Consider the following 14,675-nt stretch of genomic DNA (forward strand, 5'->3'; position numbering starts at 1 on the left):
CTTTCGAACTGCTAGGTTGGCAGGAGCTGGGACAAGCGATGGGAGCTCACTCCGTCGCTTGGATTCGATCTTACGACTGCTGGTCTTCCGACCTTGCAGCACAGAGGCTTCTTCAGTTTAACCTGCAGTGCCACCATGTCCACCATGTATTAGGCGAAAATAGAATCTACAGCAAATTTGGCAGTTCATTCCCAGACAAAAAGAATGATACATTTCATGGAAACCAAAAGAACTTTTAAAAATTCTAGCATATTCTTGTCTGGCAAGTTCCAATGTCTTCTGGGCATGCCTTAAAAATTAAGAAAATATAAGAACTTCTCCCTTTAAAGGAAGTAAACAGATGATGACAAAACGCTTAACGGGTCTTGGAAGTAACCCATTACAAATCACTAGTTGTTCTGCCTAGTATCAAATCCATGTTATAATGGTAAATTGATGAGAAATAGCATCCCTTCTTTTGCAGTGTTAACTGCAACATATTTCAGTTATGTTGATATGTATGGGGTATGCAGATCATAATATGGATCATACTATGACTGATGGTGCTGGTCCCATCACCTCCTGAGAAATAGAAGGGGAAGATATGGAGGCAGTGGCAGATTTTACTTTCTTGGGCTCCATGATCATTGCAGATGGTGACAGCAGCCACAAAATTCAAAGATGCCTGCTTCTTGGGAGGAAAGCGATGACAAACCTGGACAGCATCCTAAAAAGCAGAGACATCACCTTGCCAACAAAAGTCCGCATAGTCAAAGCTATGGTTTTTCCAGTAGTGATGCATGGAAGTGAGAGCTGGACCATCAAGAAGGCTGACTGCTGAAGAATTGATGCTTTTGAATTGTGGTGTTGGAGGAGACTCTTGAGAGTCCCCTGGACTGCAAAGAGAAAAAAACCCTATCCATTCTAAAGGAAATCAACCCTGAGGGCTCACTGGAAGGACAGATCCTGAAGCTGAGGCTCCAGTACTTTGGCCATCTGATGAGAAGAGAAGACTCCCTGGAAAAGACCCTGATGTTGGGAAATTGTGAAGGCAGGAGGAGAAGGGGATGATAGAGGACGAGATGGTTCGACAGTGTCACCAAAGCCACCAAGATGAATTTGACCCAACTCCGGGAGGCAGTAGAAAACAGGAGGGCCTGGCGTGGGCTGGTCCACGAAGAGTTGGACACGACTTAACCACTAAACAACAAAAATGACTGAAGTGCAGACTTCTGTTTCTCCTGGTCCTGTATTGTGTCTGTTAACACAACAATAAAATAGACAGGAAGAGAGGATACCCTCTACTACAGACTCCTGGGTTGTATCTTCATATTTTAAAAGGAACTAAAAAGAACTTTTTTCAGTTAAGGTTCGGAAATAGGACAGAATAATTAAAAAAAACCACTGTTACAGGATAACCCTCTTTTAGGGATGGTTCCTTTGGAACTGCAACTGTAAATAATTACCTTGTAAAAGTAACATGGGAGGAAGACAGGAACACAGGTGCCCCCGATGGTGAGCTGTCGTACCCTGACTCGGTGCCCAGATCACCTACCTCTGCATCTGAAGAGCCTATCACCACAGTTCCCCCATAGGAATCTGAGGAGGGAAACAGTTTTGGCGGTGATTCCCGAGAAAGGAGGACCCCAGACTGAGGTGTACATTGTAATGTCTGCATGGGGGAATCAGAGGCTATTTGATTAGGGAGAAGGAAACTGTGTTTTTACCTCTTGGTGCTTAGCCAATATAGAAGAAGCCTTGCTGGGAAAGGAGGAGGAGAAAGAAGGGGACGTGGAAAAGGAGGTGGAAGGCTGTCAAACTGGGCCTGTAGGAGGAGAGGAACAAGGGTAAAAACCCAGTGACTCTGAAGAAGAAGAAATCCCAGGGATTGACAGAAACCCCATAAGAAGAGTCAAGAGCTTTGGGAGGCCAGCAAAGCTCAGGAGAAGAATTTTAGATGTGTGGACCTGGACAGGTTGGGTCGAGGGCTCCCCTGAGGAAGAAACAGAACTCCCAGGGTCGTCGGTATTATCTACACAGAAAGAAGATCTCTGGGCGGTGTTTGTGTGTGTTGGTGCAGCTATGAGTTCCGAGGGGGAAGGGGAGAAAGCAAATATCCCAAACCATCTTACTGCCTCTCTTAGTGGGGAGATCAAGAACAACAAGCTGGAAAGAAAATGGCAAGGGAGATCCTAAGAAGGAACCCCCAACACAGGTGGAAGAAGGGGTTTAGAGGAGGTAGCTCAGGGGCTTAAGGGCCTGGTTGCAGAACCAAAGGCTGGGGGTTCAGTTCCCCCCTGTGCCTCCTTAGCAAGGAGGCACAGGGATCTGTAGGGTCCCTTCCAGCTTCTGCCCTTCTGAGATTAGATTATTAGATATTCTCAGAGGAGATTGGAGGAAAGGACTCAGGAGACATGGAGCCAACCAGGATACGAGGAAAGAAGTTGTCATTCCCCCCCCCCCCCCCGGTGCTCACTGCAGGCATATAGATCCTCGTTGCTGAAGAGCCTAAGATGTTCAGAACACAAGACATTGTCCCACCCATGACAGGAAGAGACCCATGGAGCTAACTTGTCTTCCTGTCCCACTGATAAGAACCTCAGTGATCAGAACAGGGGGAGTCCCTTCAATAAGGCTGGATTTTTGGGTCACTGGAATTAACTAGACTTGAAGGACAAGGACTGAGTTCTTATCCTTTCACTACTAAACGTTCCTTAATTCACTAAAACCTGTTGAGTTTTCAACTGTTGGTCTTTGCCATCTAATATGGAAAAGGACACCCGGTTGATATGAGAGGGGCTGGCGGGACTCACATAACCTTTCAGGCTCTGCTCCTTAAACACAAACATTGCCATCAACAATAACAAATTCTGTAGTCTTATAATAGGGCGAAACTGCCTGGAGGGATAAAAACCATCTTCGTTATTATTTGCACTGGATGCTTGGATGATGTCAGCTCTGTTTCTCCTTTCCTCCCCCTTGCGCATACACCTCCCTGTCACATATTTCTGTTGCTTGTCAGATCTTCAGTGATGTGGTTGAATTCACAATCCCCTCTTCCTTCGTTTTCTTGAAATACACCCATTTCCCCACCTTCAAAGGGCAAAATATATCTTCAAAAGGAAGGCAAAATAAAACCCCAACAGTGATGTGATGTAGCTAGGGGCTGCTTTGATTTATGAGCAGCCTCTTATTTCTAAGGCACGGGGAGGGGGGGGAGAAAGAAAGCTGGTTAGTGGCTCATTATATCATTAGCCAATTATTTCTTTAATTAATGTGATAAAGCCAGGATCCCAGCTGTGAGTCAGCCTATGATGGGAAGATTGGAGTTGTGCTGTCAGCTGGGTAGTCGGTGATTAAACAGCTGAACTGATTCAGTTAATAATGAAAGTGCCTGCCCTACATAAATAGAGGGCCGGCTCTTCTCTTGGGCAGAATGGGGTGGGTTTTTCTTATAGCAGATTTGAGCAGTTGTGATAGTCTTTCACTGGTCTGTCTAAACAGTACCTTCCTCTTTTTTGTTGGCAGTATTTCTCCCAGTTGTGAAAATAAGCCTCTTCTTGTCCAGTCGTGTCTGACTCTAGGGGGTGGTGCTCATCTCTGTTTACAACCCATAGAGCTAGCGTTTGTCCGAAGACAGTCTTCTGTGGTCATGTGGCCAGTGTGACTAGACACGGAACACTGTTACCTTCCCACCAAGGTGGTACCTATTTATCTACTTGCATTTTGCATGCTTTTGAACTGCTAGGTTGGCGGGAGCTGGGACAAGCAACGGGGGCTCCCTCCGCCGCGTGGATTCGATCTTGCGACTGCAGGTCTTCTGACCTTGCAGCACAGAGGCTTCAGCAGTTTAACCCGCAGCGGTTTAGGTCTCTGGCTGTAGAGCAAGTGGTTGAGAATTCGAGTCCCTTCTGGGCCTCACTGACACAGGCTGGACTTCATCAACCATAGGGCCCCTTCCAGCTCTGCAGTTCTAAGATACTGCTGCTGCTGCTGCTAATGGAAAACTAATCGGAAGTAAAGGCCTGTTTGCAAAACTGTCCTTGCAAGGAAGATTTCTGCCTGAATGCCTGCAGCTAAGGTCTCAGTGGGGTTCTGGAAGGTACCATGGTAGGTACCAGGTTCTTTGGTAGAGCAACTGTTGGGATGTAAGATCGACACCACCATGTTAGATATCTATTGCACAAGCTATATGGCGTCAGTAGCTTGCTCAACATATATGTAACTGGAACCCCAACTGCAGAAGCTGTTGTGGCAGTGTAACCAAGTCACACAACCAGGCACACAACTGCATCTTGCTGTGATCTCGACTTGAATCTCTGTGCACATACATACTAAGCAGGATACAGTGGTGCCTCGCTAGACAGTTACCCTGCATGACAGTTTTTTTCACTAGACATTGACTTTTTGCGATTGCTATAGCAATCTGCAAAACAATGATTCCTATGGGGGAATTTCGCTGGACAATGTTTGGTCCCTGCTTCGCAAACCGATTTTCACTAGACGACGATTTTGACAGCTTCTTCCGCGCTCGCAAAACAGGTGTTTTCAGGATTGATCGGCGGTTCGCAAAGTGGCTTTCCTATGGCCGATCTTCGCTAGACAACGACGATTCTTCCCCATTGGAATGCATTAAACAGGTTTCAGTGCATTTCAATGGGGAAATGCTTTTCGCTAGACAATGATTTTGCTAAACAGCGATTTCAGTGGAACGGATTATCATCGTCTAGCGAGGCACCACTGTACTAGTTGTGGAGCTCAAGTGCCAAAACAATGTGTACTTGGGGCTGATCGTAGGAACTCAATGTAAACCAGCAACCTTAGGACAGTATTGGTATTAAAGTTTTTACCATCACTGGTCTCCCAGTAGATAAATAGGTACCACCTCAGTGGGAAGGTCACGGCGTTCCGTGTCTAGTTGTGCTGGCCACGTGACCACAGAAGATTGTCTTCAGACAAACACTGGCTCTGCGGCTTGGAAACGGGGATGAGCACCACCCCTTAGAGTCGGACACGACTAGACTCAATGTCAAGGGGAACCTTAACCTAATACTCCATTTTACTCATTTCCAAAAGAGCCTAGGCTTGTCTGGAACAGCTATGCTTCTCTAACGTAGACATTGAAAGCATTAACTTTTTTGGATTAAAATTCCCAGAATCCCACAGCCAGCATGGCTGGCAGGAGTTGGGGGGGGGAGGGGATTACATTTCCAAGCAATATAGAGATATATCACAGGTAAAAACAAAGTTAGTAGTCCTTTTTATTAGACTAACCAGCTGATCCTATGCAAAAATAGGTTAGCCTTGATCCCTCTGATCTCAAAGGACAGAGGTTGAAAACCTCTTTTGGTTCACCAGTAAACTGAGCCAAAGAGATTCCAGCCGAACATAGGATTTGGATTGTCAGGCTCTGTTTACGCAGCTATAATTATTTCTTCCAATTGCAGCTTTGCCAGAGAGCTTGGTATTCACTGCTGGTAGCCTCTGCTGGTACGGTTCCAGAGTTCAGCTCTAATGATTTGCCTTTTTCCCTCCAGCTATCGACCTCTTATACTGGCGTGACATCAAGCAGACGGGCATTGTGTTCGGGAGCATCTTGCTGCTGCTTTTCTCCCTGACCCAGTTCAGCGTTGTGAGTGTGATCGCTTACCTGGCGCTAGCCGCTCTCTCGGCCACCATCAGCTTCAGAATCTACAAGTCCGTTCTACAGGCTGTGCAAAAAACTGACGAGGGGCACCCGTTCAAGTGAGTACTCTTCAGTTATCTCACCCTTTACTTGGCAAAAACAATTAAAACACCGTTTCTAAAATCTGTGCAAAAGCGATAAATTTGGAAACATACGACAACACCTACTCTCTCTACTCCATTGCTTGCTGATTTCCAGATCTTAACTTCCACAGTCTGGAAACGTACTTTTTTCTTTCTTTCTTTTTTTAAAGTAAGTTTTTTTTTCCTTTTACCTATGATATTTGAAAAAACAAGAGCAAATTAACATCATATTTGCGAAGGCTTTCATGGCTGGGATCTAATGGTTGTTGTGGGTTTTTCAGGCCTAACATTTCGCCAGTCTCTGTGGCCGGCATCTAGATTAGGAATAACAACCTTCAGAACACGGCCAGAGAGCCTGAAAAACCCACAACAACCACAATAATTTGCTGTTAAAAGTAAACTGTTGTCTCAGTCTTTTGCTTGGTTGTCCATTTTTGTGGCAGTTTATGGAACTGGAAGGCAGGGTCAATGAGGAATAATTAGTTACTGATCAAAAGAGATGTAAGCTGGCTAGGTAACTAGCTCAAAGTTGACTCAGCCTTCCATCCTTCTGAGGCCAGGTTGGTAAACTGAGCACCCAGCTGACTGGATAGAGTGCTTTAAGGACTATGGAGCAGTATATAAATGACATACTTAAAGCTGGTGGAAACAGTTGGTTTTCTAGCCTGAATGTTTGCAGCAAAATGATGCATCAAAAGGAAGAGTAGAAGTCAATGCATGGACCTGCCTTGCGCTTTTATAACCTGAGTTGTTCTTTTCCCACAGAAGCTACTTGGAAATGGAAATGTCTCTCTCCCAGGAACAAATTCAGAAATACACAGATTGTCTCCAGTCGTATGTGAACAGCACAGTCAAAGAGCTAAGGCGGCTGTTTCTCGTCCAGGACTTGGTGGATTCTTTAAAAGTACGTGGAAAGCAAAGAACAGAGAGGGCTTGAAAGACAAACATGTGGGCTTATTTGAGAGGATAGCACTCCAGTCTCTGAGTTGGTATATCCCCACAAAAGAATTTGTTTTATACTATATGTCATCACTGAGTGGTGTTCACTACCATGTGGTGTGATAGAGGGCCCTCCAGCATCAGTGGCTTTAAAAAGGAATCAGACAGAGGGAACCGTTGTTCCGCGCATCCATTGAAAAGCTCTTCAGAACGCCAAGGTGACATTTATGACCAAGAAGACTGCCCTTAGTCTTGCAAAAAAAGAGGAGGGAAGAGATGAGACAAAGGGAGGAGCAAACGTACGCAAAAAAATCTCTTAAAATTATAGAGTTCTTATCTGGACCACCTTGAATGCAAGCAGTTGGAGTATAGTAAAATCTTGGCAGTGGAAGTTTTTCTGCAAACAGAGAACCTCTGCAGTCCATTCTCTCCCTCCCTCTTTCTCTCTCCTGCTGCCTGTTGAATGCTGTTGCGCTAAATCACAGTTGGTAGGGAAGCGAGGTGGACCTCATTGGCCACCAGAGGTAAGAACGATTGGCCTTAAAAACAAAAGGAGACCTCCATGTACAGCTTACAGAAGAGCCTCATGGCGCAGTGGTTAAATGGCTGTACTGCAGCCAAAACTGTGCTCACGACCCAGGGTTCAATCCCAGGTAGCCTGCTCAAGGTTGACTCAGCCTTCTATCCTTCCGAAGTCAGTAAAATGAGCACCCAGCTCTCGAGGGGGGGGGAGTGTGTAGCCTGCATCGTTGACTTGTAAACTGCTCAGAGAGTGCCTTAAGCGCAACGGGGCAGTATATAAGCCGCACGCTTTGCTTTACAGAAGCAGTGTATCTCAGAATTTAGAAAAGTTAGTCTTTTAAGACTGCAGCTCACAGAATTTCCTGACCAGCAAGGTCACTGGGAAGGCTCCGAGACCTGATGCTAGGGATTACAGAAGCAATGCCCAAAGAAGAGGTAAAGCCTCAAAATAGTACTAACCAGGAATAATGGGGGAGGGGGGGAATATTAGTTCTTGTAAAACAATAAAATCTTCCAGCAGTTTCAATTGATGACAAGCTGCTTTAAAACCTCAAGTTAAATGGGTACTGCCTTGAGAAAAGACCTTTAATACTGTAGTTTCTATGGACGGAAAAGAGCAGATACGGATTAAATGGTTTTCAATGCATTCCTATGGGAAATGCAGATTCAACATAAGAACTTTTCAACTTGACAACCACCTTCCAATACGGATTAAGTTCTTAAGTAGAGACCCCACTGTAGAACTGTTGAATAGCTCAGTGGGTTTAAGTCACAGAGGCTGTGAGTTCAATTCTCCACGGTGGCTCCTTGATAGGGGCTGGACTCTGTGATCCTCAAACGTCCTTCCAGCTCTGCAGTTCTAAGATGATGAGGATGATTAACCTTCTCCTTATGAAGAAGATTGTCCTCAACCAAAACAGGATGGATAGTTTATTATTTTAGCAAGGATTGTAATAATGAATAAAGATGGGGTTCTAGTCTTAATTCTCCTTGCTTTCTTTGGATTTAAGAGCTGCCTGCTTTTTATGTCCAAGAAGGAGCTAAGGAAACCTATTCTTTTGCTCCACTACTTGTGAATTTACTAGAGAAAACTTCCAGCCATTCTGAAGCTAATGGACATCTGTAATGTTAAAGGAAATAGACCTGTTGGAGGTCCCTCTTCTTCCTTTTTTACTGCCTTAATTAGTCCTGATGGACTGTGGCCATGGGGAGTTCAAAACCCACAAATTTGGGGATGTGTTAGCATGATCTAATTCATATTTTTTTAAGATAGCATAGAATTAAGCCTATTCACTGGAGATGACCTCAGTAAATCGGTTAATTGAAACAGTAATGTTATGTGCATAGTATGTACACTCTATACCTTAAATACAGTGGTGCCTCACACAACGAGCGCCCCGTAGAGCAATGAATTCGCTCTATGGGGACTTTTTTTGATCGCTAATGTGATCGCAGAGCGACGGCCCCAATGGGCGAAAATCGCAGAGCGAAGGTCGGTAAGCGGTTCGCTTACCGACCTTCGCTTTGCGACCCGCCGATCAGCTGTCCGGCGGCTACAAAATGGCCGCCGGAAGCCCCAAAATGGCCCTGTGCAGCGTTTTCGCACCCTCGTTAAACGAGGAGAGGGCGCAAAAATGGCTGCTGGCCATAGGGAAGCATCGCTGAATGGTGAGTATTCGGCCCAATTGGAACACATTAAACATTAAACCATGGAACGTTTAATGCGTTCCAGTGGCTTTTCCTGCCCCGTTCAACGATGCTTTCACACAGCGAGGGTTAATCCAGAATGGATTAACCCTCGCTATGCGAGGCACCACTGTAAATTAATTTTGCATCAAGAGAAAACCAGCTTCCATGCCAAGAGAAACTTGGTTTTGTAGCATGGCTGAGTCATACAACTCAGCATGCATTTGCTTGTGTTGCAAATACATATAAAGTAGACGCTGTGCGCGGCACTTCCCTCTTTTACAAATGACGCTCAAGAATTTATCGTTTCTGAGATTCCTCCACAGATTTCATGTTTCCTGTCCAGAGCACCAGAAACTTTTTTTTTAAAAAAATTAAATGCAGGCTTTTCAGGATATCAGTGATATACTCAGTGTAAAATCCAGGACTTTGGGATTGAAAAAATAGTGGATCCACCTAGTTCATGTAGCTTAAAAGAAGCCAGCAATTTGTTGATTTAAAGTTTATCTAAATGAAGCTGAGGGATGTGGTGGCGCAGTCGTAAGATCGAATCCACATGACGGAGTGAGCTCCTGTCACTTGTCCCAGCTCCTGCCAGCCTAGCAGTTCGAAAGCATGTAAAAATGTGAGTAGATAAATAGGTACCACCTCGGTGGGAAGGTAAAATGGCGTTCCCTAGTCACGCTGGCCACGTGGCAATGGAAACTGTCTTCGGACAAGCGCTGGCTGTACGGCTTGAAAAACGGGATGAGCACCACCCCCTTGAGTCGGACACAACTGGACTAAAAATGTCAAGGGGAACCTTTACCTTTACCTTAAATGAAACTGATGGAATAACCATTAGCAAAATGAGGTAGTAAAGCTAAATTTTACAGAATCATTTAATTTTCTGCCTGGCGTTTGCATGGTGAGGTAATAACTGTATTTCCAATTCAGTTTGCAGTACTAATGTGGCTGCTGACATACGTTGGAGCGCTCTTCAATGGCCTAACGCTTCTGATAATGGGTAAGGTCATCCATTTATTTTTAGGATCTTCTATTAGTTTCATTTATTCTATTGAAATATGTTCTCCTCATCCATGCACCTTTCATAGAAACCTCGTGCAGATCTTTTTATTCAAACCCTCCTGGTACTTTCGTATTTACTCTCATGGTGAGTGCAAATTTTGACCTATAAAGGCCTAACAATTCAGTTCAGGCTCTCCGAGGGATGACACGCCACCTCACCCACCCACCCCAACCAGTATCTCTGGATTTTGAGATCTTTAGAGAAGGATTTTCTGCCAGTCTCATAACCCTCATAGACACATGTGGCGCAGATGTTTGTGAGAGCGCCTTTGCAGTGGCACTCCCTTCCAGGGGAGACCACATTGGCCCCTTCCCTGCAAACTTTTTGTAAATAAATCACTGCTAAGCAAAAGGATTTTAATGGGAGAGTTGCGTCTTTTATCTTTTAAATGTGCTTTTCTTGATTAACATGTATAAGCTGTAGTATTTTAATTTATTGTATTTTTCATTGTCTTGATATTGTAAGTGTCTTGGTTCTCTTTGTTTGGAGAAAAGGGGAGCAATGAACGAACGAACGAATGAACGAATGAATAGTCCTTCTGCCAGCACACAGAACTTTCTCTTAAGGCAGTTTTGACTGAGCTGCTGAGTAAAGGGTCTTTTGATAACTGATGCTGCAGTTTTTATAGTTTTCTAAAATGTTTTTAACTCTTGTACAAAACCCACATAGAGACAAATCATGGGCCTTTGGGCTTATGCCCCTGCTTTTGTTCCCTTCTTCTCATTATTCATCCCCATCAAATCCACTAAACAAGAATTTTATTATTAGTATGGTTTGTATCTTTCAGGGGAAAACACAATACACAGTGTATGCTATGCGTAGAAATATTATTGCCAGGCCTGGAAATATAATACTTTTTCCTCTCTTTCTAGCTGTGGTCTCAATGTTTACTCTACCTGTTGTATATGACAAGTACCAGGTATGTTTAAAAACTCATTTTGTTGTTGCTGAATAAATTGTTTATACTCTGTTAAGGAGGTAGAGGAACAATTGCAAAAGTAATTACTGTATTAGTCATCATTACAGGAGAAATAACAAGTTCTCTGGCACTTGTTGTTGTTGTTTAGTTGTTACGTCGTGTCTGACTCTTTGTGACCCCATGGACCAGAGCATGCCAGGCCCTCCTGTCTTCCACTGCCTTCCGGAGTTGGGTCAAAGTCATGTTGGTTGCTTCGATGACACTGTCCGGCCATCGTGTCCTCTTTCGTCCCCTTCTCCTTCACACTTTCCCAACATCAGGGTCTTTTCCAGGGAGTCCTCTTCTCATCAGATGGCCAAAGTATTGGAGCCTCAGCTTCAGGATCTGTCCTTCCAGTGAGCACTCAGGGTTGATTTCCTTCAGAATGGATAGGTTTGTTCTCCTTGCAGTCCAGGGGACTCTCAAGAGTCTCCTCCATCACCACAATTCAAAAGCTTCGGCGGTCAGCCTTCTTTATGGTCCAGCTCTCACTTCCATACATCACTACTGAAAAAACCATAGCTTTGACTATGCGGACTTTTGTCGTCAAGGTGATGTCTCTTCTTTTTAAGATGCTGTTGAGGTTTGTCATCGCTTTCCTCCCAAGAAGCAGGCGTCTTTTAATTTTGTGGCTGCTGTCACCATCTGCAGTGACCCTGGAGCCCAAGAAATTAAAATCTGTCACTGCTTCCATATCTTCCCCTTCTATTTCCCAGGAGGTGATGGGACCAGTGGCCATGATCTTAGTTTTTTTTGATGTTGAGCTTCAGACCATTTTTTGCGCTCTCCTCTTTCACCCTCATTAAGAGGTTCTTTAATTCCTCCTCACTTTCTGCCATCAGAGTGGTATCATCTGCATACCTGAGGTTGTTGATATTTCTTCCAGCAATCTTAATTCCGGTTCAGGATTCCTCCAGTCCAGCCTTAAACATGATGTATACTGCATATAACGTAGAAGACAACAAATTTATTGTAACATAGGCTTCCATGAACTCATTTCATTAGATGTATGAAGTGTTATTCAGAAATTCAGATATATAAACAGTACCTGTGGTTTGGGAGGACAGGATGAGAGCTTCAGACAGTGGTCAGAAGAAAATGAAAATGCAGAAAGGACCGACAGAGACAATGACACTATTAACATTTGCTATTCAGAAACGTAGCTGATAACACAGAGTAGCAGGTGAGCAATGCAGGGTGTCAGGGAAATGTTAACAAGTGATAAGTAATCCATGAGGAAGCATCAGGGATCTGACAGTCATGGGGCTAAATACAGTACAAATGTTAGCCCCAATTAGAGTATGTTGGAATTTTGAATTCCTGTTAATATTCCTGTTTTTTCTTTTTGTTTATGCTACACAGCAGAAGGTCAGAGACCCACAGTGGAGAATAGATTCAAGTTCCCCAGAGTCCATCCCTTTCTCCTTAACTGGCACTTAAAGTCACAATAACTCACTCTAAGACATTTGTAAGAGAAAAAAAGCATTTCCTTTACTTACAGTTGCTTGAAATCACCTATCCTGCTTTCTTTCTTTGCTGCACACATAGAATACTTAGCAACCAACTGAACTGATCAACAGCACACAAATAACGGCCACCAACACAGGAAAGAGAGGGGGCGGAAAGAGTACTCTCTTTTAAATCAAAAGCTGGAAGGAACAGTTGGCTAGTGCTGGATAGATGGACAAGCACCCCAGCCTACAAAAGGCCCTCCCAGTCACTCAAACCACAGACAGCATGCGAGGTTTCAACCAAAACTCCAGCAGAGTAAGACCCACTGAAACAAAGGGACTTCTATAAGAAATGTTTGTTGTTTAGTCGTTTAGTCGTGTCCGACTCTTCGTGACCCCATGGACCAGAGCACGCCAGGCCCTCCTATCTTCCACTGCCTCCCGGAGTTGTGTCAGATTCATGTTGGTTGCTTCGGTGACACTGTCCAACCATCTCATCCTCTGTTGTCCCCTTCTCCTCTTGCCTTCACACTTTCCCAACATTAAGGTCTTTTCCAGGGAGTCCTCTCTTCTCATGAGATAGCCAAAGTATTGGAGCCTCAGCTTCAGGATCTGTCCTTCCAGTGAGCACTCAGGGTTGATTTCCTGTAGAATTGATAGGTTTGTTCTCCTTGCAGTCCAGGGGACTCTCAAGAGTCTCCTCCAGCACCACAATTCAAAGGCATCAATTCTTCGGCGGTCAGCTTTCTTTATGGTCCAGTTCTCACTTCCATACATCACTACAGGAAAAACCATAGCTTTGACTATTTGGACTTTTGTTGGCAAGGTGATATCTCTGCTTTTTAAGATGCTGTCAAGGTTTGTCATCGCTTTCCTCCCAAGAAGCAGGCGTCTTTTAATTTCGTGGCTGCTGTCTCCATCTGCAGTGATTATAGAGCCCAAGAAGGTAAAATCTGTCACTGCCTCCATATCTTCCCCTTCTATTTCCCAGGAGGTGATGGGACCAGTGGCCATGATCTTAGTTTTTTTGATGTTGAGTTTAAGACCGTTTTTTGCACTCTCCTCTTTCACCCTCATTACAAGGTTCTTCAGTTCCTCCTCGCTTTCTGCCATCAGAGTGGTATCATCTGCATATCAGAGGTTGTTGATATTTTTTCCTGCAATCTTAATTCCAGTTTGGGATTCCTCCAGTCCAGCCTTCCGCATGATGTACTCTGCATATAAGTTAAATAAGCCGGGGGACAATATACAGCCTTGTCGTACTCCTTTCCCAATTTTGAACCAATCAGTTGTTCCATATCCAGTTCTAACTGTTGCTTCCTGTCCCACATATAGGTTTCTCAGGAGATGGATAAGGTGGTCAGGCACGCCCATTTCTTTAAGGACTTGCCATAGTTTGCTGTGGTCCACACAGTCAAAGGCTTTTGCATAATCAATGAAGCAGAAGTAGATGTTTTTCTGGAACTCTCTGGCTTTCTCCATAATCCAGCGATTGTTAGCAATTTGGTCTCGAGTTCCTCTGCCCCTTCGGAATCCCGCTTGTACATCTGGGAGTTCTCGGTCCACATATTGCTGAAGCCTACCTTGTAGGATTTTGAGCATAACCTTGTTAGCGTGTGAAATGAGTGCAATTGTGCGGTAGTTGGAGCATTTTTTGGCACTGCCCTTCTTTGGTATTGGGATGTAGACTGATCTTTTCCAGTCCTCTGGCCACTCTTGAGTTTTCCAAACTTGCTGGCATATTGAATGTAGCACCTTAACAGCATCATATTTTAAGATTTTAAATAGTTCAGCTGCAATGCCATCACCTCCACTGGCCTTGTTGTTAGCCAGGCTTTCTAAGGCCCACTTGACTTCACTCTCCAGGATGTCTGGCTCTAGGTCAGCAACTACATTGCCTGGGTTGTCCGGGATATCTATAAGAAATCCCATTCATTAAATGGGTCTGTTCTAATTGGGGCTTATCCATTGAGGTTGAGTAGTATCTGGTCAGCTTTTTGCCCACCATAGAAATGGAAATGGCTTTTCCAGTGATTTGCATGGGGGTACTATATGGGACCTGGTGGCGCTGCGGGTTAAACCGCAGAAGCCTCTGTGCTGCAGGGTCAGAAGACCAGCCGTCGTGAGATTGAATCCATGCGACGGAGGGAGCTCCCCTTGCTTGTCCCAGCTCCTGCCAACCTAGCAGTTCGAAAGCATGTAAATGTGAGTAGATAAATAGGTACTGCCTCGGTGGGAAGGTCATGGCGTTCCGTGTCTAGTCGTGCTGGCCACGTGACCACGGAAATTGTCTATGGACAAA

The 14,675-nt window shown here is 44.5% G+C and overlaps 1 protein-coding gene across 4 annotated transcripts in view; it reads left to right on the forward strand.

Moving 5' to 3' along the window:
* RTN1 (reticulon 1) overlaps nt 1–14,675 on the forward strand; it is a 156,909-nt gene that overhangs the window by 136,447 nt on the left and 5,787 nt on the right. For all 4 annotated transcript variants that reach the window (XR_013540863.1, XR_013540865.1, XM_072986818.2 and 1 more), the window contains 4 exons: nt 5,517–5,724; nt 6,514–6,652; nt 9,832–9,901; nt 10,837–10,883. Coding sequence is in view for 2 of the 4 variants with exons in the window: in XM_072986818.2 (XP_072842919.2) it covers nt 5,517–5,724; nt 6,514–6,652; nt 9,832–9,901; nt 10,837–10,883 (464 nt within the window). In the remaining 2 variants the exon portion in view is untranslated. The remainder of the gene's footprint in view (nt 1–5,516; nt 5,725–6,513; nt 6,653–9,831; nt 9,902–10,836; nt 10,884–14,675) is intronic.

The sequence above is a fragment of the Pogona vitticeps genome, chromosome 1 (genome assembly GCF_051106095.1).
Source record: "Pogona vitticeps strain Pit_001003342236 chromosome 1, PviZW2.1, whole genome shotgun sequence".
NCBI classification, from domain to species: Eukaryota; Metazoa; Chordata; class Lepidosauria; order Squamata; family Agamidae; genus Pogona; species Pogona vitticeps.